We start from the raw sequence: 27,742 nt of genomic DNA, 5'->3' as shown, positions 1-27,742 counted from the left end.
GACAGATTGCAATTTCATTTTTTGTTTACGTGGCCGGAAAATTGCGGGAAAGCCCCTTGTATAAGAAGCGCGTTTAAGATTAAGGCTGGAAGTATTTGCCACTTTATTGCTCACACCAATAAATTATTGTAATATAAGCAATAATATAATATTTATATATTATTAAATTTATATTTTAAATTTTATATTTTTATTCCATACTTATCGATTTGGTTTAGCGTGTAAAAAATCGAATCGATAGAGTCGACATCGTTACTTGTAGTCAAGTCGTTTGATTTAATTACCAATTAACGGAGCACAAAAGTGATGTGTAAATTGCCATGTCCTACCGCAACTTAAGCGACCAAATTTTCACCCGCTGGGCAGGACACAAACATTCCATCAGCCAGTCATTGACATATATCATGGAATCCAATCGGGTCCAGCCCTCTTCCGTATAAAAGAGCCTCCGGGTGTAGCGATTCCAAACAGTTGGGCGTTGGGAGTGGGTCAGCATGCATGTCCAGGAACTGCTCTTCGTGGCCGCAATCCTAGTGCCCCAATGCCTGAGGGCATTGCGATATAGCCAGGGCACTGGCGACGAGAACTGCGAGACTCTCAAGTCGGAGATCCACTTGATCAAGGAGGAGTTCGACGAGCTGGGCAGGATGCAGAGGACCTGCAATGCCGACGTCATCGTCAACAAATGCGAGGGATTGTGCAACAGTCAAGTGCAACCATCGGTGATAACGCCCACGGGGTTTCTGAAAGTGAGTTTCAATCTTGCCTCTATAGAGTTAGCGGACTCTAAACTTCCATGTGTTCTAGGAGTGCTACTGCTGCCGCGAAAGCTTCCTCAAGGAAAAGGTCATCACTCTTACCCACTGCTATGACCCGGACGGCACCCGTTTGACCTCGCCGGAAATGGGTAGCATGGACATACGTCTTCGGGAGCCAACCGAGTGCAAGTGCTTCAAATGTGGCGATTTCACACGTTAATGCCTCAACATAAACTATGCTATTTGCATCCATTTGTTTTAGTTGCCCCTCATTAAAGATACTTAAAATACTTATACCTAAAATCTTGTATATTCTTAAATATTTCGTAGTAATAAAGACATGATGCCAGCTTTTTTAGTTAAATAAATTTATAGTCAATGTCTATTCTAATATAGTTCTAATATAACCATTATTATACCTATTATACTTAGCAATGTGCAAATTAATACATAATTAGTTTCTATTTTGACCTTTCCAAGTTTTTCACCTTAATTTAACTTATGCTTAAAATTGATCTTCGTGTTTGAATTACAACTTTAGACTGATAGCAGCTCATGTTTGAGCTGGCTATTATTTCTTGCAATATTGTGTGCTGCATTGATATGCAGTAAGCCAAAGGCTAACAAACATCTGTTTGATTGAAAATACAGTACACATTTCGCTGAGAGGCACTTGCTATACTCCATGAATGCATGAACTTTGATTTTGCCAAAAAAATGCAATGCAATCCTGAATCGGAAAATGTTTGACATATCACTGGAGGCCAAAAATTGATTGCAACCAAAATGGAATACATCACTCGTCCTCTGTGAGGCATTTCCAATGGCCAGGGAAATGGCAACGAGCATATTGACTTTTTGGCCCAACCTGGCTACCAAATTAACTCATTTAGTCAGAGGGTCGAGGCGAACTCGCAATTGCCATATTTATGTTGGCATCTGTGCGGGACATGATGCCTAACCACCCGGAAACTCGTCCCGCAAACATAATAATCAAGCATAAACTGCACTTAAGATGAAAACCGCTTTCTGGTTGTTAATTTTCATCATTATTTTCCCTATTCCTCGTTTTTTATTATATTTTATTTCAGACATGCGAGTACCCAGCTGAATTGATTAAAGCCCCCAGTGATGGGGCAGGGGACCGGGGCGGGTAGAACATCGACTAATTGTAAATTGGAGCGGCTTGGAACGGAACACGCTCGGTTCGGGGCTAAATTATAATTTCATGTTCACAAGCACATTTGCACGCACTGTAATTTACTTAAGCATTTTTCCACTGCTCCCCATATACTTAATACCCAGCTGGATGTGATCTCCACCGGTCGGTACTGAGTTGCCGCCTTTCGTTCGTGTGTGCGAAACTCATAATTTAGTTGACACGCCCATTAACATCGGACCGCGGTGATCTTCCAGAGCTGCTGAGCTCCATATTGGATGGGGATCCAAGATTCGTCCAAGGGGTGCGGCGGATCAAGGGGGGAGGTTCCTGGGTGGCATCGCGCGTCAGTGGCTCCATCAACAGCAACGTGCCGACACAATATAAATTATATATTTATATTTATAACATACATCAAGCAAGATTTCTCGGCAAATCTTGCATCCCGGATGGAGTCACGTATAACCGGTGAGCGAAAAACTACCTGGGATCAGATGATCACTCAAAACTTTTAACATTTCATTAGGGTAATCAAATTATACAGTCTATAAGCGAACGGGTTTCCACAACAACACAATTACTGGTCCATTGCAGGTGCTGAATAACTCATTTAGCTTCAATCGCGGATCACCTGGAAAGTGTGCATCGATTTGAGCCATTAACTGAAGAACAAGTGGGAAAATTACTTTAAACTGAAATTGGATATTAAAATATCAAGATAAAAACATGTTCCTGTACTGTATGGTTTACTATAAGAGCTTTTAAATATAAATTAAAATTTTTGGAAGACTTTGCGCAGATTATTAAAGCCGATCGCTAAATACCCCAATAAATTTCACTCACTGGCCACATTTGTGAGCCAAATCGAACGCATGCATCGTGTTAAATAAATTGCTGCATATTTATAAGTTATAAATTAAGCGCTGGCCACGAAAGGCAGCCAAGTTGCTATATTCTTCCGAGTCACTTTGATGATAATTAATGAATGTTAATTAATAACAAATTTGAAGCTCACAAAAAAAGGGGGGACAAAAAATATAAACATTTACTTGAATGCTACTTTATTGTTATTGTTGCTGATGCTGCTGGTTATCGCTTATACAATATCTAACATACTTTTTGTGTTAAAACGCGTTAATATTGGCAATTAATTTTCATCATTTCGAATTCTTTATTTCTTCTCCATTCGCATTTGCATAAAAACGCAATTAATTTGATTGTTTGTCATTCGATGAAATATATTTCTGTTTGTTTTTAATGAAAGCTCAAGGCGAAATGTAAACAACAAAGATTTTGTCGAACGGAAAAATGCTTTTAGTGTCAAGACACACTGCCGTATTAGCTCTCAGCCCTCAAACACAATCAGCCCACATTAATGGCCAAAAGACAAGAAGGCGTGACATCATTGATTGGCTTTATCTTCAAAGGTATTTCTGTTGCTTTTTTTTCAAATCTCTTTGTTTACCTATGGTATTATGCGTGTGGAACCTAACAAGAAAATCGCTTCGCTTTCTGATTGAAATTTATGTTGTGTTTATTATAACTATAGTTTAGCCTAATGCCATTCGACATATCTGTACAATAGCATATCGAATATTTTATGGATTTAGCTCAACTAATTAATAAGTCTGTGGAACACAATAGAAGGAGTTGATTAGGTATTTTTCGCCTATCATCTCTCCTTATTCACAGCATTTAAGCTTAAGTTCTGTGTTGCAACCTATCCATGCCATTAATAACAGCCATCCTAAATTCTTAATTTTTCCTTCATTTAGAGTATTCAGGAAGCAGCATTGTGGCAGCTTCCGCCCAGAACCTCGCATATATCATATTTCAGTTAGAAGCGGCAGAAATTCAGAGTGCTATGAGCTAGGGTGGACCAACTGCGAGGTGCAAGGGGTCACCTGTCAGAGAGCAAAAGCCCAGCGGAGCGCAAAGCGTTTTTGCATTTTGCATTAAATTTATGATTTTTACAGCTGACATTTGTTTTCGGGCGCCTTTTCCTCCTTGCAGCAACTGTGTGACTCTGTGTGTTGCTACGCCACCAGCCGCATGTGCGTAGGGCATAACATGTGACAAGGCAACAGCAACAGCAACAATCCGGGCACGACAGCAACATATTTTTTCCGACTAGCAACTGCAACTGAATCAGCATAGGCGCCTCAAGTGGAACGAAAGAACGACCCAATAAATGCTCTAACAACAAATTAAACCTTGGTAGGAAAGTAAAGCATATTTTATAGTACATTATCGGAAGAAAGCTAAACAGAGGAAAAGTTGTATTATTTTGTAACTTGAGTTAACTAATTACTAATTCGTTCTACTAGTTCGTTTTTAATATTAAATAACTTAAATTAATTTAATCTTAAATATTAAAAAACAGTTATATTTAATGTTTATTAGGCCTTTGAAGACAAAAACCAACTGTAAATAATATTTCCCCAGAATTTCAAAGACACTGAAGTACCCTCAGTAAGGGCATTCAAAAAAACAGAGGTAGCAGCAGCTGTCATAAGATAAAAATTTGCCCGCGCCTGCATATTGCATATGCAACTGCAACCGTTGCAGGTTGCCAGTTGCTGGCCAGGGACGAGCGGGTAGTGGGCCAACAGGGGCAACATGCAACATATTCTAATGCGTTGCGACATCAAGTGACAGCAACGGCGACAGTTGCTGTTGCCGCATGAGAGGCGGCGACTGGCGACAGCAGAAAAGATGAAGAGAGGAGCACCAGCAGCAGCGGCAAAAAGTGTACATGTGAAAAGCGAACTGCATTTTCCCGGGCATGCAAATGAACTGCAATTATGATAAACGCCGTCAGTTGACCGGATGTGGCCAACTGAAGGAAAACTGGCCCAAGACCGGGACACCTTTTGCATCGCAAAGATTGCGCAATTATAATAATGGGCAATAAACATTAGATGCTTAGAGATTGCAAAGAAAAGGAAATTAAAATGCTTGGCAGCTTGTAGAACATGGTGTACATCGTGATGTATTAAAAATTCAATGATTTTCTTTAACTTATTTTAGTTAAAAAAATAAAAAGATTTGAGGTTTCTAACAGCTAACGTAGTAGGGTTGTCCTGTATAAACGGAATTCAATCTAAAGACACAGCTTAGTTACATTCTTTTGCTTTAAGCTTTTTCGCCCCTTTTGAAAACAAATTCTGAAAGTAAAGTATATTAAATTGAAGTCTGCATATGTTGCCTGCTGGCCTATGGCTTTTAGATTTTTTCATTTCCCAACCGTTTTTGTGTGTTGCACACACTTTTACATGAAGAAAACGAAGCCCCTTTGGCACATTACTCATACGCCCCAGTGGGCAAATTTATGAACTCACCAGCGTACTTGAGGCCACGACAAACGAGCAGGAAAAAAAAAACACAAAACCCTACAAACACACACTCCTGACATCCATGTACAAACACTGGGTAAGTGCGTTTGTATGTTTATTGGAGAGCAAAGTATAAGTACGGGGCTAGTAAAGCAGCTTGTAAAATATGCCAGGGGTTAAAAAGTGTGCAGCACATAATTCATACACATATACAACGGGAAAGTCGCCCGGAAAATGTGGCCAAAGGGTAAAAAGATGAAAAGCATAGGAGAAAGCGTGGCAAGGGGGAAAGCTCAACTGCAATCGAGCAACGGGTAAGTAGATGCAGCCGAGGACTGCAGCATCTTTTAAGAGGGTACAGCATACAAATGGCAGCACTGCGGATAATTACATATGCATTTTGGTTTATTATTATTGCTGTTAACCAAGGAATACATTAATATTGTTGAGTAGTTCAAAGTTAAACGTTGTAATAAAACAAATACTTAGACCTTTAGAAAAGCAAGATCTACAAAAGCGATAGGGTTTTTATTTTAAGCAAAACATTGCATACTTATAGATATTTATACCTTTCAAATGACTAGTAAAAATAGAGTCAAATAGTAATCTGTAGTAGTAATGGGAAAGTTTTTCCAAACCCATTGTCACATCTCAAATTATTCCCGAGACATCCCGCAAACTAACAAGCACTCAACCACTTTGGTGACCATTTTGTGTTACTAAAAGGGCTTTTCCGGTCACATGTGCCGCCTGCTCGCTCTGTAAGCCACATAAATGAACTGCTAAAATGCTAACAAAAGCCCGAAACGGAAACGACCCCCGCACCGTGAAAAACGCACCCCTGCTTATTTGTCTGTTGGGGATATTCGCTTGGGCGCGGCAGACAAGCGCGTACAAAAAAAAGGATATGGGCAAACCCGGTTCTCTATTATAATTTCCTTTTTTTTCAGTTCGCTTGTGTGGTTTGTAATGTGTTGTGGCCACAAAATACTGTTAGCCACTTAATTTTGTGGTTTACCCGGAGAGCGAGAACGACATATACTTTTTGTGTGGTTAATTGAAACTCGATTGTTTTGTGTTAAACCAGAAATGAGTCTATTAAGTCCGAAAACGAAACTAAAACCATATTGTGAAACAAAAGGAAGCTATAAAACGTTTGACTCTGTCCGCCATTAAAGTGGCATCTAAATAAACATTTTATGGTTTTTGAAAGGCGAAACTTTCAAAAGCTTCTTAATGAACACGACAAAAATCCACAATGGACGGGGGCATTTTATGAGAGCATCACCAAAAATGCTCCAAGAAGGCGTGGAGCAGCAGTGGCAGCTGTCAATATATGGCCGAAATATGTAAATTATCGATTGTTAATTCAAAGCGCCACGATTAGTATAATTGTGTATTTCTCTTTCAAATCCTAAACATTTTAATGCCATAAAGCTAGAGCAGCATTTCGCTTTTTGAATATTTAACCAATTGCGTGGTCTTGGTTGTGTTTTTACGACCATTTTTGCTTTTTACGATGATGCGGACCCAATAGAGCAATTTAACCAGAGAATATGAATCCTATATTTGATTTCTTAAATTGCCCTAACGTGGGAGCTATGATTTAGGTATTAAACTGCTTATGTATATATTAAGCAATCAGAGAAATTTAATCAACAATTTTTATTACAAATTAGTTGTACATTTGTACAGAAATTGAAATTTATTTCAGTGTGCAAAGTGAGGAAAAACTTCGTCTCAGACATTTCCCGTCTTCATGTGCGAGCCGAGATTTTCGCCAGCTGTTTTCTGTTTACAGTGGGGAAAACTCTCTCTTCGAAGTGAGGGAAATACACCGAATCGTGTTCTCTCCACGGAAATGGTTCTCTCGTTGCGTCTCTGGTGCTCTAAATCATATTTTCTCGGCTTGCAGCTTTTAACACATTCCCCACCCCCTCCTCACACACTCACTCATTCTGGCACACCAACAAGCGCCACACACACGCCCACCTGCTCGTAAACAATTATGGCCGACGCCGTTCCGCTCTCCACACGCACACAGGCGCCATGGCTGCACACACATGTGTGGAAATAAATTCCCCACGAAACACTGTGAAACAACAACAACAGCAAACAAAATTACCCAAAATGGCTACACAGAAGCGGCGATCGTCCAATGAGCGTGTTGGTGTCGGTGTGCCCAGCGTTGTGTGTGAGTGTTGGCTCTATTTTTAATTTCATAGATTTTATTTATACATTTCTGCAATTTTTTAGCTTAAAACTGAGACATAGCACAAAGAAATAATGTCCAACTGGGCATATACGCAATATTCAAAACTTATTGCTTGATCTGTATAAGCGTAAAGTTACTTGTGGCCACCATTAAATATTTCCGTAAATCTTGTACTGCATGTAATGTAAATAATAAATGTACAATATTTGTTTTAATAATATCTTAAAATATTTCGAATTTTTGGTACAGTATAAAAATAAAAAATATATAAAAATATTTCTTAAAAACCGGGTACCTTGATAACCCTTTATTTTATCTAGCAAATTTATAGCGGAAATATACATTTTCAAAAATATCCAAAAATTTCCGTTACTTCCCATCGTCAACACTGCTTCTCCGTCACATAGTACCCATCTACTACTAACCGCCAATTCTACTGCGCTTTTTGGCTCTCCGCTCCCACGCGAAATTCGCTGCCTCAGCAAAAAGCATGCGCGCTCAGCAAAGAGCGTAGAACTAAAAACGTTTGCTCTCGTGCCCCAACTACTTGGCTCTTTCGCTCTCGCTCCCTAAGAAAAAGGGGAGCGCATGGCCTCGGACAACAACAAAAGCACACTTGTTGAAAACGAAAACGGCCACAAACAACAAAGAGCGAACTGGTTTTCAAGCGAGCGCGAAACTACTGAGAGAGCCGATTGGAGAATGGGGGTGATACGAAAAGAGCGAAAAGGAGCGTGCACGTCATGTTGTTTATAGATTTTTAGTCGAATTTCGTTATTTCACGTTTAAAGTTCGTACGTGCGCTGAACGGACGGACTGCTACGACCGGAGTGTTGTTTTGTGAGTGCGAAAGCGTAAAATCGGCCAGGCGGATACATATGCACTTCCCCCAAACGCAAAAAAAAAATTTTGAAAAAAATATATACGAGAAAGTCAACACAATCGCCTATTTTTTAAGTCGTTTTCGAGTGATCTTTGTGCTTTATCAAAATTAGACTGAGTTCAAAACAAAGTATACATGTGAAACAAAATTAGCTCAGTAAATAGCAAACTTTTGGATATCCCCACGTTCCCGGAACCATCTAATAACGTACGTGCCTCATCATAAAACTCGCCCTCAACGAGGCATTCGAGCGAAACCACTAACCAAAAACGGCCAAGCCAAAGAAATAAATAAAGTACATACATATATCTAACAAAAGGGAAACCCATAAATGAATACATTGTAAAAGCCCATGCGTGAATCAAACGTAAATAGATGCAAGCCAGCAAAGAAAGTAGTGTGTAAATTCTTTTTTACACACATCTGTATCGTGTACACATATAAATATTAAATACCGCTGAGGCAATTATAATACTTAATGAATTTATTGCACAATTAAAGCGAAGCCAGCATATCACAACAACAAATTAATATGCCGCTGGCGTGAAAGTCACAACTCGACGCATGAGAAATCCCCCCTGCGCCGCAGCACTGAATTATTAATGAAATCGAATTACAAACAAAGCCCAGCAAGCATCAGCAATAACGATTGCGAATCGAAATCGGAATAAATAATAAAAAGAAGAAAAAAAAATAAACACAATAATAAATTATCATAAATAAGTACTCACATCAACGAGAACCGCGAAACGTGGACGGCTTAATCAGCGAAAAGTCAGGCAGCTGGAAAATATTTCAGGCAAGGCGCAGGCGCCGCTTTTCACACGAGTTGGCAGCACACGCCACATAAATTGGCATTTACCGTTAAGCGCGCTGCCGTACTTTGCGGTCGGGACAAAAGCAACAACAACCACTCAACACCTCCACCGAACCACCAAAGAAAAGCCGTCAAAGTGGATTTAACAAATTATAATAAAATGCTGCAATCCAGCAATCACCATTATTTAAGACCGGATTATATGACAGCTGCAGCTGCCCCAACAGCGGTAAGCCCATCTCTTTGTCTCATTTGTGGGGTTTTGGGGATAATTCTCACAAGGTATTTTATTTGGCAATCAGAAATTTATTGCGTTTATATGGACTCAACGCTTATCGCCTAATACAGCTCATTGATTAATGCGATTTATTTTTCAGTGAGCTGATTTAGCTGTCTAATATTAGATAAAATATTAGTTGAAATGAATAGGTATCCGATGGATAGTTTCGGTTAAAAGCCCTTAAAACTATCGTTTCAAATAAAATATTTATATTGATTTATATTAAAATGTAATAATATTTTTAAATGTTGATAAGAAGGACGTAAATTGCATATTATTTGTTTTCGCATTCTTCACACTCTCTACAGAGATTATTATATTACTTTGGTGTTCCGATCGTTAAGTAGAACAAATCTTGTTAAGGGTTAATTTGTGGATAAATCAAAATATGAATAAGAAAAATGCCAGAGTTGTCATGGTTTAAACAGAATAAGACGAGTAGTACAGATTCTAGCAATAACAGCCAATTCGCTACGTTCGATTATAAAACTTGCTGCTATGAATAACAAACTATCGACGTTTCAGACATCTGAAATAGATTGTCGAGCCATATTTCATAAATAATAAAAATGTCGACTGTAAGCACTCGCCACTGGCGAAATATGTATGAAACTACCGCACCAATCCGAAACGAACAACCTCCTCCAAACTTCCAGAAGACTTTGGGCAATGTGCTGTGCCGAAACTGTTTGCGGGGGGCGGGGAAGAGGCAAATAGCGAATTCACAATCGTAAAACGATAAATTCTCCAATATCTGCACATAAAACTTATTTATGTTTGTTCATATTAAACTATGTAAATCTGCAGCCGAGTTGCCTCCGTCTGAAAGTGTTTAGAGAGTCGAGTGCACCTCTGGAAATTGTATCTAAATTTATGGCGCGCCAAATTTGAATTTATAATGACAGAAAACAAATGCAATTTCGCACACTTACACCACGACCGTAGTTCGAGGAACTATGGCAGTTAATCAGAGTCAAAGTTGTTGTGGTCCCCATTTCCCCCACTCACTTTATCCAAACTATCTCTCTTCGAACTGCCGTGAGACTCATAAATTTTCATTTTAATTTGTTGAGCGCATTTTGTTCGTAAAGAACGGAAGCAGTTTATGGCACCAGCACGATGAGTACATTCATTAACTGGGTAATTTGAAATAGCGTTTTCGGAGCTACGTGATTTACTGATTTCGGAGAGGAGAGCCCAGCCATCTCCATATTGTTCGTGTGAAAGCTTTTCAGTGGCGCAAATGAGGCAAAACCCATAAATCAACGGATCGTATCTGCATACGAGGCCCATGATGAACTGGTTCCGGTGCCAAGTGACTGACAGATTCTGTGAATCTGGGTTTCATTACAAATTTGAGGGTTGCGTCTTAAAGCAACGAAATGTAATCTCCATTTCTGTCGATCAGTAATTTATGACGTTCTATTAGTGTACTCGCACTAATTATGACGTTCTATTAGTTAGTACTATAATGCACAAATATTCGCTTTTTCTTGCTAATACCTTTTCCTTTAGAGACTTAAGAGCTTACGTGCGGCACTTTGAGTTAATTTATGTTTACGTGTCTGCCGGTGACTGACTAACCTTCTTCTTTTGTGCTTTATCTGCGATACTATCTGCGAACTTATAAATTATTCAATGATTAATGGCAGCTGCTTATAATTAATTATAATAAAATCAAATAAGCTAAGCCTGACAGCTGTCAGTGTCATCATTTGTATATCTTTTATGTGGCGCCCCATAAAAGCGGCGACGCACACAGAAACCAAAAGAGAGATCTTCAAAGTGACTGTTGATAATTTGCTGTCACACGTTGAAAAATTACAAAACTTTTTGACCGAAGAAGGCAGCGGCGTCGCAAAATGGAAATAAATGCGACCGTTGCTGAGCTATCTGTTGGGCAATAACTCAAAATCTGAAATCTGAAATGTGAACGTGAACGTGAAAGTCAGCTTCGGTTCCAGTTCGCGCGGGCTCATGTCAGAGCTTAACATGAGCTCAAGACCAGTCAGTCAGTCGGACAGTCAGACAGTCGGACAGTTAAACTGACAGAGCAGCAGAAAAAGGTAAATAAAGTGCAAATGTCAGCTGACCGCAAACATCATTAATATAATTAAATGTGTCAGTCAAGCGGCCATTTATGCAGTCCGACGTTCATTTCAGTTAACCACAGGCTGCTTGGTTTGGTTTGGGCCACCAAATAAACCCAACACAACTGGTCGGATCTGGCAGTTAAAGTGTGCGCTTGACATAACGGCTCCGTCTCAGGCCTTTCCCCTGCGAATTTTCCCCCCAATGGGCCATTCTTTGGGCTTTGTGTGTTGCGTGTGGCTCTAATTAAAGTGTCATCAACAGCTGAAATGCCAGGCTACAGGCTACAACAAATGAGTCGAGCAGAGTTGCCCCAACGTGTTATGCCGGTGATAAATTGCCATGTCTAGAGCTGTCATGTTAATTTTTTGTACTCGCATACAAATAATAGTTTTTGTTCAAAGTGTTAATTAATTCTTGGAACATTTTAAATATGTGAAATGCGAGAAAGACAAGCGAGGTACAAGATATACAGCGAAATTGCTATGCCACTCTAATTGGGGTTGGGCTGGGTTAAAAGTCAATTTACACGAGCTGTATACATTTTGCTAAGCCATTTGATAGTATGCTAAAAATACAGGAAGTCCATAAAATTCCGCCTGAAATAAACGGATCATTTCATTTTTAGACTGCTTCTTATCAGCGTTTATAAATAAAGCATTAGTCACATTTATGCATCATGCGCTGTACTCTAATCAAATCAAAATGCACAATAAATTCAAACAAATCAATCAATCGATCTGTCTAACAATAGCTTCGCCTGTTGAAGTTGCAATTGAACTGAATTCCATATAGAAAACACTTGGGTTTGCGGAGAGATAAGAAACCGATTAGGAACAGACTTAAAAAAGTATACAGTCACTGGATCGATATCTGCGGCAGTTCATTAATAAATTTATGACATTTTATGGTGAGACCATAAATTTAACGATCCAATTTCGTTAATAAGCAACTATAAATATCGAGTAAGAAATAGAAAAAGCAATAAAACGCGAACAGCAGCGTCCAACACTGTATTTCCGATTCGGACAAACAATATTATTGCCGTTTAGGGGTACAATCAAACGGCATTTATCAGTTAAAACTCGGCCCCAACCAATCGTGCTGGCAACACCTCCGAAAATCCCCCCTTCAATTCAAAACCATAGTCATAACCATTCATGGCAAATATCATTTTGAAAGCTAAATGCTTGCGTATGTACAAATTGAATGGGTGAAACTCAATGAATTCATTTAAATGCACGCGAGGCGGCAACTATGATAATGAATTGCAATCGCCGCTTAAACCGCAAAATAATAACCCGTTTTTTATGTATTTTTTTTTTTTTTTCTCTATAGAGTTAAGTCGCGGCATTACAAATTATGGCCCGAGATAATCGATTTGGTGGAAGGGGCCAGCCAAGGGGGTGGGCGAATGTGGGTTATAAAACAGTCAAAGTCAATAATCGTAAAATGCTCCAACAAATTAACCAATAAATTCATATAGAAGTAATCAAATTAATGTGCCCGCTGATAACTGTCAATTGCATTATCATCATCGCCATTAACAGCATCATGAGATGTGTCACAAACTTAATTGAACGACTAAACGGGTTGCGCCAAGTTTAAAGTATATGTTATGTGCAGTACTTTCGTGTTATTTTGGAATACAAAGGGAATGCACGCAATATACATATATCAATATTTAAAATGTATTTTTTGCTACTTAAAAAAGATTTCGCTGAAAAGATTTCGTTACTTGCATCCCCCCTAACGACCTTAATTATGTCCAAGCACTTGCTTATGGCGTCGCCATGTGACAACGTGGTTTACCTTACACATTTGCCCAAATTGGTTTTAAAGCCGAGGCACAGAGTGAAAAAAAATCCCATAATTCCCAAATGTCCAGGGGAAACGCTTGACCGTTACGGCGGCATTCTTAATGCCCTGGTAATCTGGTGAAAATTAAATGGGTTTCAAATGGTATCAATCATTAAGTTGGTTACGGGGCGTATGAGTGATTGGCTTAAGATTGCGTATAAATATTAATCAGCTGGCCGCCAAAAATGCCCGTTGACAAAGACCCTCAAAACAGATCATTGATAAAAATGGGACTTTCCTAAGTGCACCCAAATTGCTTTTGAAGCTCTGAAATTCTAAAGAAACCCAAAGCATTCAAGACTTCATATTTATAGGTTTCTCTGTTAAATGGAAACCAGACGGGACGCATAAAAAAGTGTATATAAAGAAGTAGGCTAAAATGTAATGCTGATAAGCTCACAAAGCGGTCAAACCGGCGCCTTTTTTTTGGGTTCCGTTTGGGGAGCGACAATTTCAATCAAATCAAACCACTGAATGGGCGGAAAACAAATAAACAATCAATCTCAATCACATCAATTATGCGCTGAAACAACTTGTGAGCTATCAAAGCCCTCTTATCATCGGGTATTCCGTTTATTTCCGTTGCCCGCGTGGTGGACACTTTTTTCGGCTGTATATTTTTTATTTATTCTATCGCGATGTTAATCATTTTAATTGGCGCCACTTGAACGAGTCGCACTCTGTGTGAGTGTCTGATTGGTGTCCATTAATTTTGTGGCAGTCATTTGAAAGCGTTTCAAATTACTTTTCGTGTTGCAAGCTGGTCTCAATTTACGGCGAGCAGCGAAAGTGAAAGTGACTTTCGACCGAGTGCGATAAAGAAACTGTGGCCCGGTCGTCACACGAAGCAACAATAGACCAAAAGAAATTAAATGGAATATAAATTATCTTTAGATTTAAATATTTACAGCATTGCCTTTAAAGCAGTGCAATTTTTTAGACTAAAAATAAATTTATATAAATTTTCTTATTGATAATTGAAATTAGATGTGACTATGTGTCTGTTGTTATTTTACTTTTGCCCCGAAAAAATTGAATTCAAGCCTTCAAAAGCGACTGACACTTGGCAGAAATGTTATCCCCACTTTGTTTAATTTTATTTCTGAGCTCAAAAAACAATGAAATATGCCCCATCAACAAAAGAGGCGGAAAAGTTCATTTAAATACAAACTGACGTGTGTCAAAGTGACACTTTTTGATTGCTATTCGGTTACAAATTTCTAGCTCTTCTTGGCTTTCGTTTTTCTTTCGCTTTGTTGTCTTTCGACTGCCGTTGACACTTTCCCAACACACCACCCCCCGCCCCGCCCATATAGATAGACAGTACTTGTGACACTTCAAGGCAAAAATGGCAAGGTTGAAATATACAAAACGAAAATAAAAGAAAACGTATGGGGAAAATAAAACGAATTAAAGACACTGTCAGAGTTTTTACTTTCCAATGACTTGAATGTCATGTCAAATGTCAAGTTACAAAAACATTCGTTTGACTTACGCAGGGAAATGCTGCTGACAGGCCCCACGAACATTGACAATCGTTCAGTTGATACTGCAGTGTCTGATTATGATCGTGTGCCAAAATTGCTGAATAACATCAACATTTGAATAACAAATCAATCAGGAACGGTAATTATAAACATTGGTTGTTGGACTTGCATCTATGCCATTTTCATGGACTTTGAAAAGGGGAAAAAACTGGAAAAAAGGTAGGAGGAAATGCATCGAGCTGTTACAGAACAATGCGATGCACATCTCACGCCTCTTGCAATTTTCCCAGGCTCGGCTTGTGCTTTATCACGTGTCAAATATCTTGCACCGAACAAAGGCTTTCCACACTTTTCGTGTGGGTAGCATCTTTATCGAGGGAATCGAGGAAATCGCGGGGAACCTTAGGGGGCCTGCCTATTCAAATTAGCCGAGCGAGTGTTGCGAATAAAATTTACCTACTGCAATTCATTTATTCAGCTGTCTCCGCTGTCTTTTTGGCTTGTCGCGCTGTCATTTCGGCGAATATTTGCGAATAAAAAATACAACAAAATGTGCACCGTTTTTTCTCCTTTTTTTCTGTTTCTTCGGCTTATCGCAGCGAAAAAATCTAACGAAGGGGTAGATACCCAGCCCGCTTTTCCCGCTAAAAACCCCTTTCCACTGCCGTATGTTGTTGGTTGCATTGCTCGCGTTATTTGGCTCTATTTGCATATTTTCGCATTTTATTATGCAGACAGGCAGAAGGCTTTGCAGGGGGATTGGGGCAGGGGTTTGGACAGAGGGAGGGAGCGAGTGAAGAGGCGTCAGCACGTCATTCAGTCGTACTCGCTGTCTCTGTTGCTCCCCTCGAAAATCCAGCTGCTTCAGTTTCGTTTTTTGGAATAGACAGGCCAAGTGCATTTTTTATTCGCGAATTGTATCTGCACTGAACCAAAATGCATGTACAAATTTGCATTTAATTTCAATTTAACACAAGATTTTAAATATTTATTATTTGCTACTGACACTAAACTTGAAAACTAAAACACTTTTTGTAATATTATTTTAGACCAAAGTCTTTATAGCTATCATTAGTCTAGTTATGCAATTTTCGTATAAAAAACTTTTTGTGTAATGGTCAGGAGGTGGGGAGATGGGTTAACAGCTGTGCAACACAAAACTGTCAGTTTGGCAGAAACGGCGCGAAGTGCTAAAATAGTGGAAGATCCCACTCTCCATCTATCTCCCTCTGCAACCTTTTCGCCATCTCTTTCTTGCTGTCAGAGTTGACTGGCAACGGAAGTGCAACAACAATTTGTTTTCCTTTACCGAGCTTTCAGTTAGTCGTTTCTGTACCGCTATCTATTGCATATGTACAGTGAACCATGGCTAAGCTAAATTCATTAAAGTTTTATTTTATGTTTATTAAAATGTTGCAGCCATTTAAAAAAAAAAAATAAATAAATTGAAATACTAGATTATGCCAGAAACTTTATAATAAACTACCCACCAAAAGTGCATATTAGAACGATAAAAACAAATCCACTTAATAATCTTGTTAAAAAATGCATATCAAGCACTCAAGGGAAGTCGGTAAAATGAATTATGCCAAAATCGAGGAGGCTGCGAGTGCAGAGAAAACATAATCATAGGAGGGCGGTGGCAGGGAGGGCGTGGCAGGAAGAAGGGAGGGATGCTGACAACACTTGTCAACGCAACTGTAGAGCGGCATAATTATAAATAACACGTAATTAACGCGATGCCAAATGCGAATGACACCTCCGAACGAACATTTTGTGGGTCTGGGCGGGTCTGATCCGCATCTTCTGGCTCATCGTCAGCAACATACACTTAGAGAATATTTACTCTCTCGGGATTTTTACCATTTTGATTTAAGATTTTATCAAGGGATGTGTAAGAAAACTAAATAGCCAAGAAAAACTTAATTAACTGAGAGTTTTTCGTATGGTAATAGATTCGCATTTCCTTTTAAGATGTGATTTAATTTATGCATCTTTTATTAATTAATGGGTAATTGAAACTAGTTCTAGGACTTTTCGGAACGTGTAACACCCCGAACCGCCCCAATGCTTGTCGGCCATTTGGCATTTTGACAGGCGAGCCAAGGCAACAGCCAGTTGACAGCCAACAATGCCAGTGAGACACCAATAATGCTGCAGTTGCAGTGGACTGAAATAATAAAGTGTCGTTGGGTTCATTATGCGATCGCGATGGTGGCGAACGCATCAGGTGGAGGGGTGGAAATTTCATTAACGCTGACAACTTGAAATGCTAATTATTGTCAAATTAATTTAGTCAGCTGTCAGCTTAAAGATTTTTCTTAATAAAAATAAAATCGAGAAAAAATGAGCGACCAACACGGCGCGGATCAGTCGGAAAGTAGGAATTAATGAATGCCGCATGTGGGCACAGGCATTCAATTCACTTGACAGCAATGACAGACACCTTTTGCTTGGTTTTATGCTAATTTGCCAGGCCAACAGCTGCCACACAGCACACAGGCGCAAATAAATGCGAATTCCTCTAAATGGGGGGAATAAAATATCGAAATTATTGTTCTTGATGAACAACAAAGATTTGTGGTGAAATAATAATAATAATCGCTGTTCGAGTGTGTTCGGTACGAAAATGTTGCATTTAAATTCTGTGAACCCCTCTCATGATCCAGTTTGAGGTGCTAAACTGTTTGCATACACTTTGCTCAACGATCTTGATGTATTAAAGAATCAGCTAATGAGATTGTCAGAAACAAAACAAGATTTGCTCTTAAGTATATATTTTAGCTGATCTAGAGAAGAATATACTCTTTTAGATAGATTGATTGTCTTATAGGATATTTAAATAGTCAAGTCAGAAAAATACGTTCATATATTTGTAGATTTTATGATACTTTACTCACCCAGTTTCGAATAAATCTTAATAAAGTGCTGTTATTAATAGCACTACAAGTTCTAAGAAAATTAATTTCAATTTATAAAATTAAAAGAAAAAAACCTAATTCGAGACACATTGCCGAAAAGATAAATGAATTAAAAAAAAAAATAAGATAATTAAAGCAGAGTCATTGAAAAAGAATTCGCAAAGTATTATTGCCTTTGGTGATAATAACAATGATACGCGTTTGCATAACCCTCACAGCTGTTAATTCCTTATTTACCATATTTAGGCATATGTATAAATATTTTTTTCGAAAACCATATATAGCCAGTGCTTTTTTTGTTTTATTGCGGGAGGAAGTACAGCCCGTCATAAAGTAACGCCCACGTTGACGCATTCCATCACAATGCTGGACAGAGGATGGCAGGTGACAGGCGCACGTTGCGTATGATTGATAAACACGTTGTCCAAATTATGGATACACAGCGGACATACACAGATAGAGATGGCGAGAATTGAAAAAATAAACACCATTAGGCTGAGACAGCTGCGCTAATCTAAGAGCAACCTTGAGAGGCCTCATTTTTGAGTCGTATTTTATTTGTATACGCTGTGTTTTGCTCTGCTGCTGCCACATGAGTGATGAGCGGGATAATGGAATATGCCAATTGGCGTTGACATCAATGGCAAGAAAAAAATATAAATGTACATTGCCATAGGGAAGTGGGATTAAGTGATAGATCTGCAAAAGAACATTGCCTTCTTAATGTTTTTCTCATTCTGTGGCAATTAATTTTGATAGAGGCTATGGGGTTAATTGCATTGCGTATACGCACCGTATCACCCACGACTTTGATGTAGCACCTTAAAAAAGTGGGAAATCCATTTAAATGCTCAATAGCATTACCTTGCGATTGCTTCATTAGTTTGGGAAATTTCGCTTACGAACAACCCAAAGAATTGCAACTATTTTAAGCGCCTAAATATTTATTCTCATCCCCTAATTACCCTAATCGCTTTTGTTTCCTAATCTGAGTCACCCACCAAATAACCAAATAAGCCGCACCTGACAAAAGATAGACAAAATATTCGCCAAGCAAATAAAAAGGCCAAAAACAACAGAGTAATTTGCACAGCTACACCAAAAAAAAGACGACTAAGATAAGTATACAAAAAATACTGGTAGAGAAAAAAGTAGTGAGGAATGCGGCGACGAAAAACAAATGTTTGCATACACAGCTCTGGAAACCAAAACGAAAAAAGGCCAACAACGGAAAATGCAGCAGCAGCGAAGCTATAACAACTGCCAACTGACAACTAAATAGACACGTAATGTTGACAAAAGTCTGACATGAAATCTAACAGAGAAACAAGACACGACCCCAGCCAAGTTTTCCAAGAGACCCCGCCGAGTGGGGCCACTGCAAATGAAAGAAAGAGTGACACATGAAAATGGCATTAATGTGTCACTCAAAGTGCACCCAGTGCAACAGCAACAGCAACTGCAGCAGCAAGCCACTGTGACAATTGCAATGATATGGCTGACAGTTGGGGACTCATGCAACGTCTAAAATTGCAACATTGTCTAACGCCAAGTGCTCTTCACAGGCAGTGGCAACTCTATGCCATGCCAGGCATTGCCACATGCCACATGGATATAGTCGAATAGTCGTACAGGCGAACAGTCGGCTTTTTGAGTGCCAGGGATGGCCTCGTCGGATCTCGGCTTTATTTGCTATTTGTTCACTCTGTTGGCCCGCGTTTGACAGTCAAATGACGCTGTCGGTTGTCAATATGACAAGTGTCAGTTGTGCGGCAGTTGACAGTTAATGTGACAGGGTTTTGTGTTTCTCTCATTGTGCCATGCCGGCTGAAAATAAACCAACAGGCATATTGAATTGCAATTGTGGTCGGACTGGCCGGGCAGTCTACATGCATGTGGTAGGATCAACGAAGCACTAAGTAATGGGGTTACGCTTGGGCGGAGGGTCTAATCATTTGTGACCTTTTGGCATGTGCTTTGGTTTCTGAAGGGGTGAGGCCACCCTGAAAACCAAATATTTTAATCGCTTAACATTTGTGACTCTTGACAAGCAATTCAATTTAGATATTAAATTCACTCATTAATAAATAAGTTAAGGAAAATTTATAACAAATTAAAATTTAAATATCTAAAACAGACCCAAAAAGGCGATATCAGCTTGCATAAATCATGGGTGGGTTCATATATGGTAGCTTTGTCCTTAATAACGACTTTAAAAATAGTAACAAAGCGACAGGCTAGTTTTTTATATTTCTAGACTTTAACCGCCCAGCCCACAATATTAAAACTCTAGATGAATCATTTAATTCAACTTGGACCCAAGGCTCTTAATATTTTTATAGCCATTTATGCAAATTTCTCATATACATTTATATTTGTTCCTCTTACACCCCAACCAAGCCAAAATTTATTATCGCCCCAAAACGAAGAAAAAATCGTATATAAATAAGCGTACACAAAAAGGTGTTAACAGGCGGAATGATATAATATACATGCATAATATGTATAACGACAGAGTACCCACTCCCAGTGTCAGGGTCTTGAGCATACGCGTTGTGGGGCAGAAAGAGAAGAGTGCCCGCGTTGGAAAGAGAAGAAAATACAAAGTCTGCATAAAGTTTTATCATATACCGCTTTTATCGCTTATTTTATAATTCTCCAGCAAAACTGCAAGGGCGTCTTAAAAAAACTGAGTCAGGAGTTGGAATGGGTTGGGTTGACTTGGATTGGGTTGGACTTGGGTTTGGGTTGGGTGGGATTTGGGTTTCAGCTGGGAGGAAAGGTCTGGCTAAAGACGTTGCCGTTGGCTTATGCAAAACGTTGTCGACGATGGCGGCGGCACACAATTTCCGCTTTTTATGCTTATCCTGTAATTCATATTTATAGTAGCTATTTCTGTATCGTAATGTGAGCGAGGGAAAGAAATTTCCTGAGCCGCTGAATCTTTGAAAATTGCATTTTACAAAATATGGCCAGCAAAAATGTGGAAGAAAGAGTCGGCCAGATAAATCTGGAAAACCATTATAGATAAGTTTTATTGCTTGCTAAACTTGCTAAGTTTTACTAGCACATAATTCAGATATATGAAATTAAAGCTACTTTACTTTAATAACCTCGACGATAAGCCTCATAAAAAAGCTATTCAAGTGCTTCTTTTCAAAACCGAATACCTTTTGGCAAGGCTTTCAAAGTAAATCGATCAAAAGATTCAATTTGATAAGCTGTCAGACGAAGTCAACAATTCTACACCAACTTACGTTGTCTTCGGCATGACTCCCCTTACAACACTTCGAATTAAACGTGCCCCCCACTTGGCTGTCATGTCAGTGTTTTACCAAAAAACAAAAAAAAAGTGAAACACACAAAGTTTCAACATTTTGTTTGTCATATTAACATAAAGTGTGCTTTTTCAAGGGCTCTTCGAGTGCGTGAGCCATACACTTTGCCTTCGACCCCCGATCAATCCGAAAGCTTCGCGTGCCGCTTTTATTTGTTTATAATTTACTTTATTTTTATTTGCCAGAGACTCTTTTATTGTTCCAAGTCTACGTGCGATGATGACTTAAGTATGTCGATGTGTCATACTTCTCAAATGTTGAGTGTTTTCAATGGGCTGGCGGGGAAGTGGCTTGGGGCTCTATAAAATAGTTTGACACATTTAGCTTTTCTTGTTAATTTGTATAATACTTGAGGCATTTGTTAGTGACACTTGTGTGAAAAGCTAAGCAAATAGCTTGTATGGCGTGATGATAAATGGTGTTTTTTTTGGCTAAGATCTTGAATCAATTGGATCAATTAGACAAACTTGGTAATCGGTGGCTTTCGTTACCAGTGATATTTCATACAGGGAAGTGGTTTTTCCAGGTAAAATCCAAACAATTGAAGTCGGACAGATCAACAGCTCGCCCTGTGGCCAACTTAACACACCTTTAAAATAAAATTAGCATTTTAAAAATATGTACACACAGACGATAATAAATCAAATCAAATCATGACAGCTGAGTGTGTTTAGTTCAAAGTGTCTAATTAAATTATACGCATTTAACGAGCGGCTGTGACTTGATTGTGCAAAGGCATAACTAAATGCATTTCAGTTGAGGTTTCATTTCCAACTTGCTCAGCCATGACTTCTGTTGTTGTCGTAGTCACTTTTTTTTTTATTGCCATACTCGGCTTGTTGTTTGTTTACCTTGTTAGTGTCGATGTTTTGTATACACATTTTTCACAAGGTGTAACATTTTAATTATCACAATGCTCATAATTTATACGTATATATTACGTTTTTTTTCGGTTTTCGTTTTCCATTGGCTCTTAAGAGCTAATTAAGTGTTAAAAACTAGTATTTTTCTTGGTCGGATATTCTCGAATTTTAGCATGTTCATAAAAAACCATTCGAGACCGCTTAGTAAATAGTTTTGATAGGCCTAGTTGCACTACAGCAGAAGTTGATTTGTTTAATTACCCCCACATGGCCTCAATTATTATATGAACAGGTCAGACACCGAGTAATAATACCATTTCGATTCGCACATATAAATAAAGTATATCTACGTTTTATGAAGCCATTGTCCAATCATAAATTAAACAAGCCCCATATGGGCTGTTCAATCTGCCCACGTACGTACATACGTATGCGTACGTAGTTTGGGGTTGGGAAATATTTATAAACTAAATCACAAGCAGAGCACAAAATGTGCGACACGAATATGCGTAATACCGAAAATCAATACGGAAACTTTATCAACATGATAATAAATTATGACTAATTGTGCTAAAAACGAGACGAAATAGACTCAGTTTCGCCCCATTGTTTGCGCCAATAATTAATAAAGTGTTGATGAGGAGGATTCGACTGTGGGGGTTCCTAGGCATGCCCACATGAAATTCAAATCGAATAAGCATAAATGGTGCTGGCTATAGGTTGGCTAAGAGTATACCCTGTAATACTGCTAAATACCAAAATCTTTAAATAACAATATTTATCAATTTAAACAAAGAATTTTGGAAAATTAAAGTATAGTAAAAGTTTAAACATGCTGCAATATTCCTTTCATTTATTAAACCATCTGTCTTGCTTTGTTAAATAATGTCCTCTCCACTAAATTATCCCCTTGCAAAAAATGAAAATGTTACTCCTTTCATGAGCACACACAAGCACTCTGATTACAGGGCATCCAAAGTACCCTTAAGTACCGATAAGAAATTCTGCCATTTTTACAATAGTATCATAATAATTTATGACGGCCCATTGAGTGTTATAAAAGCTTCAATATTTTGTAGTTTACGACTTGCGCCAGTTGGGCATAAGCGTAATTACGCTCTCGTACATACATATATACAGACATGCCACATACCCCGTACAAGCCGAGTGTACGTCATTATATTCAATGTGGCTGTGAGTGCGCTCGTTGTAGTTGGGCGATGAGTTATGAACGTTCAACTCTCGCCTCAGTTTTGGGTTTTCCCTTTCCGCTGCCACGGCGTCTGCTTCTTCTTCTTCCTCTGTTGGCCATAATTTATGGCATGCGGCGAAATGGATTTTATTGCAAAAACCGTGTTTCGTGTTTATGGCACAAACTGTGAGTGGGCAATATTCATTTCATTTATGTACACTTATAACTACGATCGACTGTAATTTCAGCTTTTGTCGGCACTCTTTCGATAACCCTTTGTACTACTCAATCGGTAATTTTCACTCGTATAGCTCTAAATGCTGATATATACGATCGCCTTTATGGGCCAACTATATATAGTATGGCGAGAAGTGCAGATACAGCCATAAAACGAAGACCTCGATTGATAAGCAATAAGCATAAAGTCATCTATAATTAGTTAAAGTCTAAATTATATATCATATCATAGCGATTTGATGACTACATTTTTTTTTTAATATTTAGTCAATCAAAGCAGCTACGGTGAAATACAAAAATGATTGTTTTTGGTTATATTGGACTATATAATGAATACAAATTTAATAATAGAACTTTCTTCGCCCCCCACTTAACTTCCCAAAACTTGACTTTACCCACATAACTCACATAACTTTGGCACTTGTTTATTGCACAATACATGGCGAATGGCTAATAATTTCATTAGCCTAATTGCTCATTTGGAAATGGTCATAAAACCTGATGAGCGCTGATTAAAAGTTATTAACATTAGTTGTGCACATAACTGTAGAAATCGAGTAAGATGGATTGAGTTGGGCGACCATATATATACCACCATATTAAGTACTCTAATTTATGATAAGAGAAATTGGTTGATTTCGGATTGTTTTCATTTATACAGATAAAAAGTCAATCCAAAAAAATGATGTCAACGGCAGGAAACGCCCTTAGTTTTTTATTTGTACCCATGGGCCAAATAACAAACACTCCCAAGGGCGTAGTTAGATTTTTTCCGACACCACATTGCAATATTTATGTATTTCTATATCACTCCGTTCGACTTTTTTTGGCAAACATTTTAATGGCCTCATAATTCCCTTTATTTTGCTGTGGGATTATAGATATTTACGACCATGGGCCTGTTATTTATGTCGCCCGAAAGGAGCATGAAGTCGAGTTGCACGAGCATTTCAAGATCGCACCAGTTTTGTGGCGAAAGATAAGGATCTGGGGCAGAGTCAGCAAAGAAGTGTTTGCCGAACAAAGTAGAGTGAAAGACAATGAGGACGCGATCTTATCGCTGGGGCACAAAACGCACGATATTGTACTCGTACACAAATGTTAACCAAGTTTCTGCGTTTCTTCTCTTCTTTCACCCAGCAGCTGGACAACAAAAGCAGTCCGTTGGCGCTATTGGCCCAAACATGCAGCGCCATTGGGGCGGATACCACAAACCCCAAGCTGCTGGCGGCAAACATCGAGAAGTCCACAAAGCAACTGCAGCACCAGCCGAAGGGCTCGAATGGATCGGGTGGATCCGGCTCCTTTGGCCTCAGCCAGCAGGCATCAATGGATGGCAGTGCACGCGATAAATCCTCGCCGGTTAGCAGTCATTCATCCAGCGTTAGCACCGGCTCCGTGGAGCAGCAGCAATTGCCCCCCGCCCATGGCAGCAGCAGCAGCAAACCGACACCGACCACATTTAAGCCCTACGAGCCGAACAACAACATCAGCAATATAACCACAGCCGCCGATTGCGGCGCCACAAATCTCAGTAGCAACAACACCAGTGCCCAGCAGCGGGTTAAGACCCCCAAATCGACGGCGAACGGTGGTGGCCAGCGCTGCGACTCGAACCAAAGTGCCAGCTCGCAGCACCGGGAATCGCCGACAGCAGCCGGCTCACTGAGAAGGACCCCCACCTCGGGACTGGCCGGTGGTGTGATGCAGCATAATGGCAGTCCCGGCCTGCCGCCAACCGCCTCCACCACGCCCGGTCGCAGCAACTCCAAAGAGTCGGCCGCCATGCACAGTCCCAGTGCAGCGGCAGCGGCGGCGGCGGCTGCCCAAATCGCCAGCTCGAATCGCCTGCAGGAAGCCGCCCTCGCCGCCGCCAAGGAGGCCAACTATGTAAAGGCCCTGCACGCGGCCAGCCAGCAAGGATCCGCCTCAGCCGCAGCAGCTGCTGCATCCTATTATCCACCCGGTAAGTGCTATCTGGAGTTGTGGGCGGTTGAGATTAGGTGGGACCAGTCTAACGAGTACTTTGTAAGAAGCTTAGAAATATGGCAGTTTCTTAAATTTTATGATAAATATATTCAAAAATATTCTTTGAAAATATATAAAAGATTGCATAAGCAAAATCAAGGAGTTCAGGTTGCTGATTGAAAATATTGTTAAGAAAATCGATTCCCAAACATTTTTTGTTTAGTATGACTTTTGGGGTTAATCGTAAATCGTAAACTGTTTCTAAAACGAATTTCCCTACAATTCCGTTGCAGGTTACGGCAGCCCCTATTCCATGGACTTGATGACCGCCAGCTCGTTGATGTCGCCACACCACGCCATGTTCAAGGCGTCGGCGATGAATCCGTATCTGAACTACGCCCGGATGAAGGGGCTGACGGAGCAGTCGATGATGGCGGCCACGCCGAATGTGTGCCGCGATCCCTACTGCACCGGATGTCCGGCCAGTCCGCACTACATCAACAAGGCGGCGGGTCAGCCGTGTCCGGCGGGATGTCCGCAGTGCGAGGGAGGTGGCGGCGGCGGAGGTGGTTCATCAAAATCCAGCGGAAGCCAAGGCGGATCGGGTGGATCCTCGAGTGCGGCAGCAGCGGCGGCGGCGGCAGCCGCCTCATCGTACCACGCCCAGTTGGCCGCCCTGGCCGCCGCCTCCCAGATGCCGTACGTCTGCTCGTGGATCGGCAGCGATGCCGCGTACTGTGGCAAGCGATTCGGCACCTCCGACGATCTGTTCCAGCATCTGCGCACCCACACGGCCTCCGTGCCGGACGCGGTACTGAGTGCAGCGGCCGCCGGCGGTATACCGCCCAATCATCCGCTTTTCCAGCGCACCTATCCAACCCCGCCGCTGAGTCCGCTGTCGGCGGCCCGTTATCATCCGTACGGAAAGCCATCGATGCTGCCGCCCTCGTTGGCGCCGCCCGGAATGCCCGGACTGCCGCCACATCCGGCGCTGGCCCAATATTTTGCGCCGTACTCGTTATACGGTCCCAGGATGGGATCTTCGCATCCGTAGTAGGCCGCTGATTGAATCGCAGCACCATGCGGAAGTTCGGCCTTCAGTCAAACCCATCATTTCTCTTGAGTCGTCGTCGTATCTCTATGTGTTTTTGGTGTATATGTATGACTCACTCGTGAAACGAAAAGCTAGTGATCTAATGTACTGTAGTTACATACAAATGTGTTTACAATTTAGCTTAAGGAGTCTAGCGTCTAGATATACATACATATATGTATCTAATATCGATGATATATATTACATAGTGCAGCACATCAAATATCGCTCGTCCTTGTGTGTCTGTGTGTTTTGTGGATGCTACTAAACGCAAACGGTAATTTTAATTTAATTTATTCTATTCAAGCGAAACGATTACGGAATTAACGAAATGAAAAGATTGTCCAAAAACTAAAAGTTGTAAAATTCTTGTAATATATATGAGTAACTGCTTATAATTAATTCTATACATATGCCTAAACATAAATGTGTAATTATGAACAATATTTTAATGTTCAATTAAGTCACTACAAAGAAATCAATAAATCAAAGAAAATTAAATACCAAATCAGTTTTCTCTTCTATAATTGGGCAGGGCAACTTTGATAGTGATAAATCGGGATTAAGGACACACAAAAGGAAGTGTTCCCAGGACCAAGCACTTGCTGGAACTCAAAATCCTACAATTATATTTCATTCCCTGGCTTCCTGTTCATTTTTCAGGGAAAAGTGACACAAACAGTTGGCTTCAGACCAAAACCAGATGCCCAAAATCGTATCGGAAAAGCTTTAAGTCATGGCCAAAGGCAAACAAGACCAACCGGAAAAAAGTCTATACATATATATCTGTATGTAACATAGCTAGTACGTATCCATTGGCTCACAAATCATAACATTTCGGTTACGTTTGCCGCTAAATTATACCAGTCGAGCTACTGGAACAGCTACCACACACACACGAAATGGCAGTAAATCAAGTTTTATATTTCCCCAAAAAGAAGTTGAGAAATGGTAGGTGGAACTTAAGGGGCAGGCAGGCACACACAGTTGACTGGCAATAGTTCCTCTGCTCACTGCCCACATATGGCGTCGATAAATTAAAATTTTCGTTTTTGCCATAGATGGTGGGGTTGGGTGGTAAGGTGGGTATGGTGGGGATGGTGGAGAAGGCCGAGAGAGAGAGTTATGCCCCTGCATTTTGACAGCTAGCCGCCCCACCTGACAATTTATTGTATTATACGACGGAGGAGCGGGCCTGGGAGAAGGGAACACCCTATGACCTGGCCAGGCCAGGCCACGGTTCAG

General features: G+C 40.1%; 2 protein-coding genes across 3 annotated transcripts; both read left to right on the top strand.

The window, feature by feature from the left end:
• Positions 1-423: 423 nt before the first annotated feature.
• LOC117144260 (partner of bursicon) lies at positions 424-1,102 on the top strand. Its single transcript, XM_033309362.1, has 2 exons — positions 424-749; positions 808-1,102. The coding sequence occupies exons 1-2, from the start codon at positions 495-497 to the stop codon at positions 976-978; spliced, it is 426 nt and encodes a 141-aa protein (XP_033165253.1). The 5' UTR covers positions 424-494; the 3' UTR covers positions 979-1,102.
• A 7,142-nt stretch (positions 1,103-8,244) lies between these two features.
• On the top strand, positions 8,245-26,820 carry LOC117138205 (zinc finger protein Elbow). 2 transcript variants are annotated; one of them, XM_033300152.1, is made up of 3 exons: positions 8,245-9,396; positions 24,580-25,402; positions 25,698-26,820. In XM_033300152.1, exons 1-3 carry the CDS (start codon positions 9,328-9,330, stop codon positions 26,456-26,458), a joined length of 1,653 nt encoding a protein of 550 aa, XP_033156043.1. In that variant the 5' UTR covers positions 8,245-9,327; the 3' UTR covers positions 26,459-26,820. The 2 variants fall into 2 exon arrangements, with proteins under 2 accessions (XP_033156043.1, XP_033156034.1); XM_033300143.1 differs by having other exon boundaries at positions 24,577-25,402.
• Positions 26,821-27,742: the final 922 nt, after the last annotated feature.

This window comes from Drosophila mauritiana, chromosome 2L (assembly GCF_004382145.1).
Source record: "Drosophila mauritiana strain mau12 chromosome 2L, ASM438214v1, whole genome shotgun sequence".
Taxonomy (NCBI): domain Eukaryota; kingdom Metazoa; phylum Arthropoda; class Insecta; order Diptera; family Drosophilidae; genus Drosophila; species Drosophila mauritiana.
Note: the sequence above shows the minus strand (reverse complement) of the source record. Positions and strands in the feature narration are given on the sequence as shown.

Coding starts and splice junctions, on each gene's coding strand:
- LOC117144260 (XM_033309362.1), top strand. CDS start 495: ATGCATGTCCAGGAACTGCTCTTCGTGGCCGCAATCCTAGTGCCCCAA. Junction 750..807: donor CGCCCACGGGGTTTCTGAAA/GTGAGTTTCAAT, acceptor CATGTGTTCTAG/GAGTGCTACTGCTGCCGCGA.
- LOC117138205 (XM_033300143.1), top strand. CDS start 9,328: ATGCTGCAATCCAGCAATCACCATTATTTAAGACCGGATTATATGACA. Junction 9,397..24,576: donor CTGCAGCTGCCCCAACAGCG/GTAAGCCCATCT, acceptor TCTTTCACCCAG/CAGCTGGACAACAAAAGCAG. Junction 25,403..25,697: donor TGCATCCTATTATCCACCCG/GTAAGTGCTATC, acceptor ATTCCGTTGCAG/GTTACGGCAGCCCCTATTCC.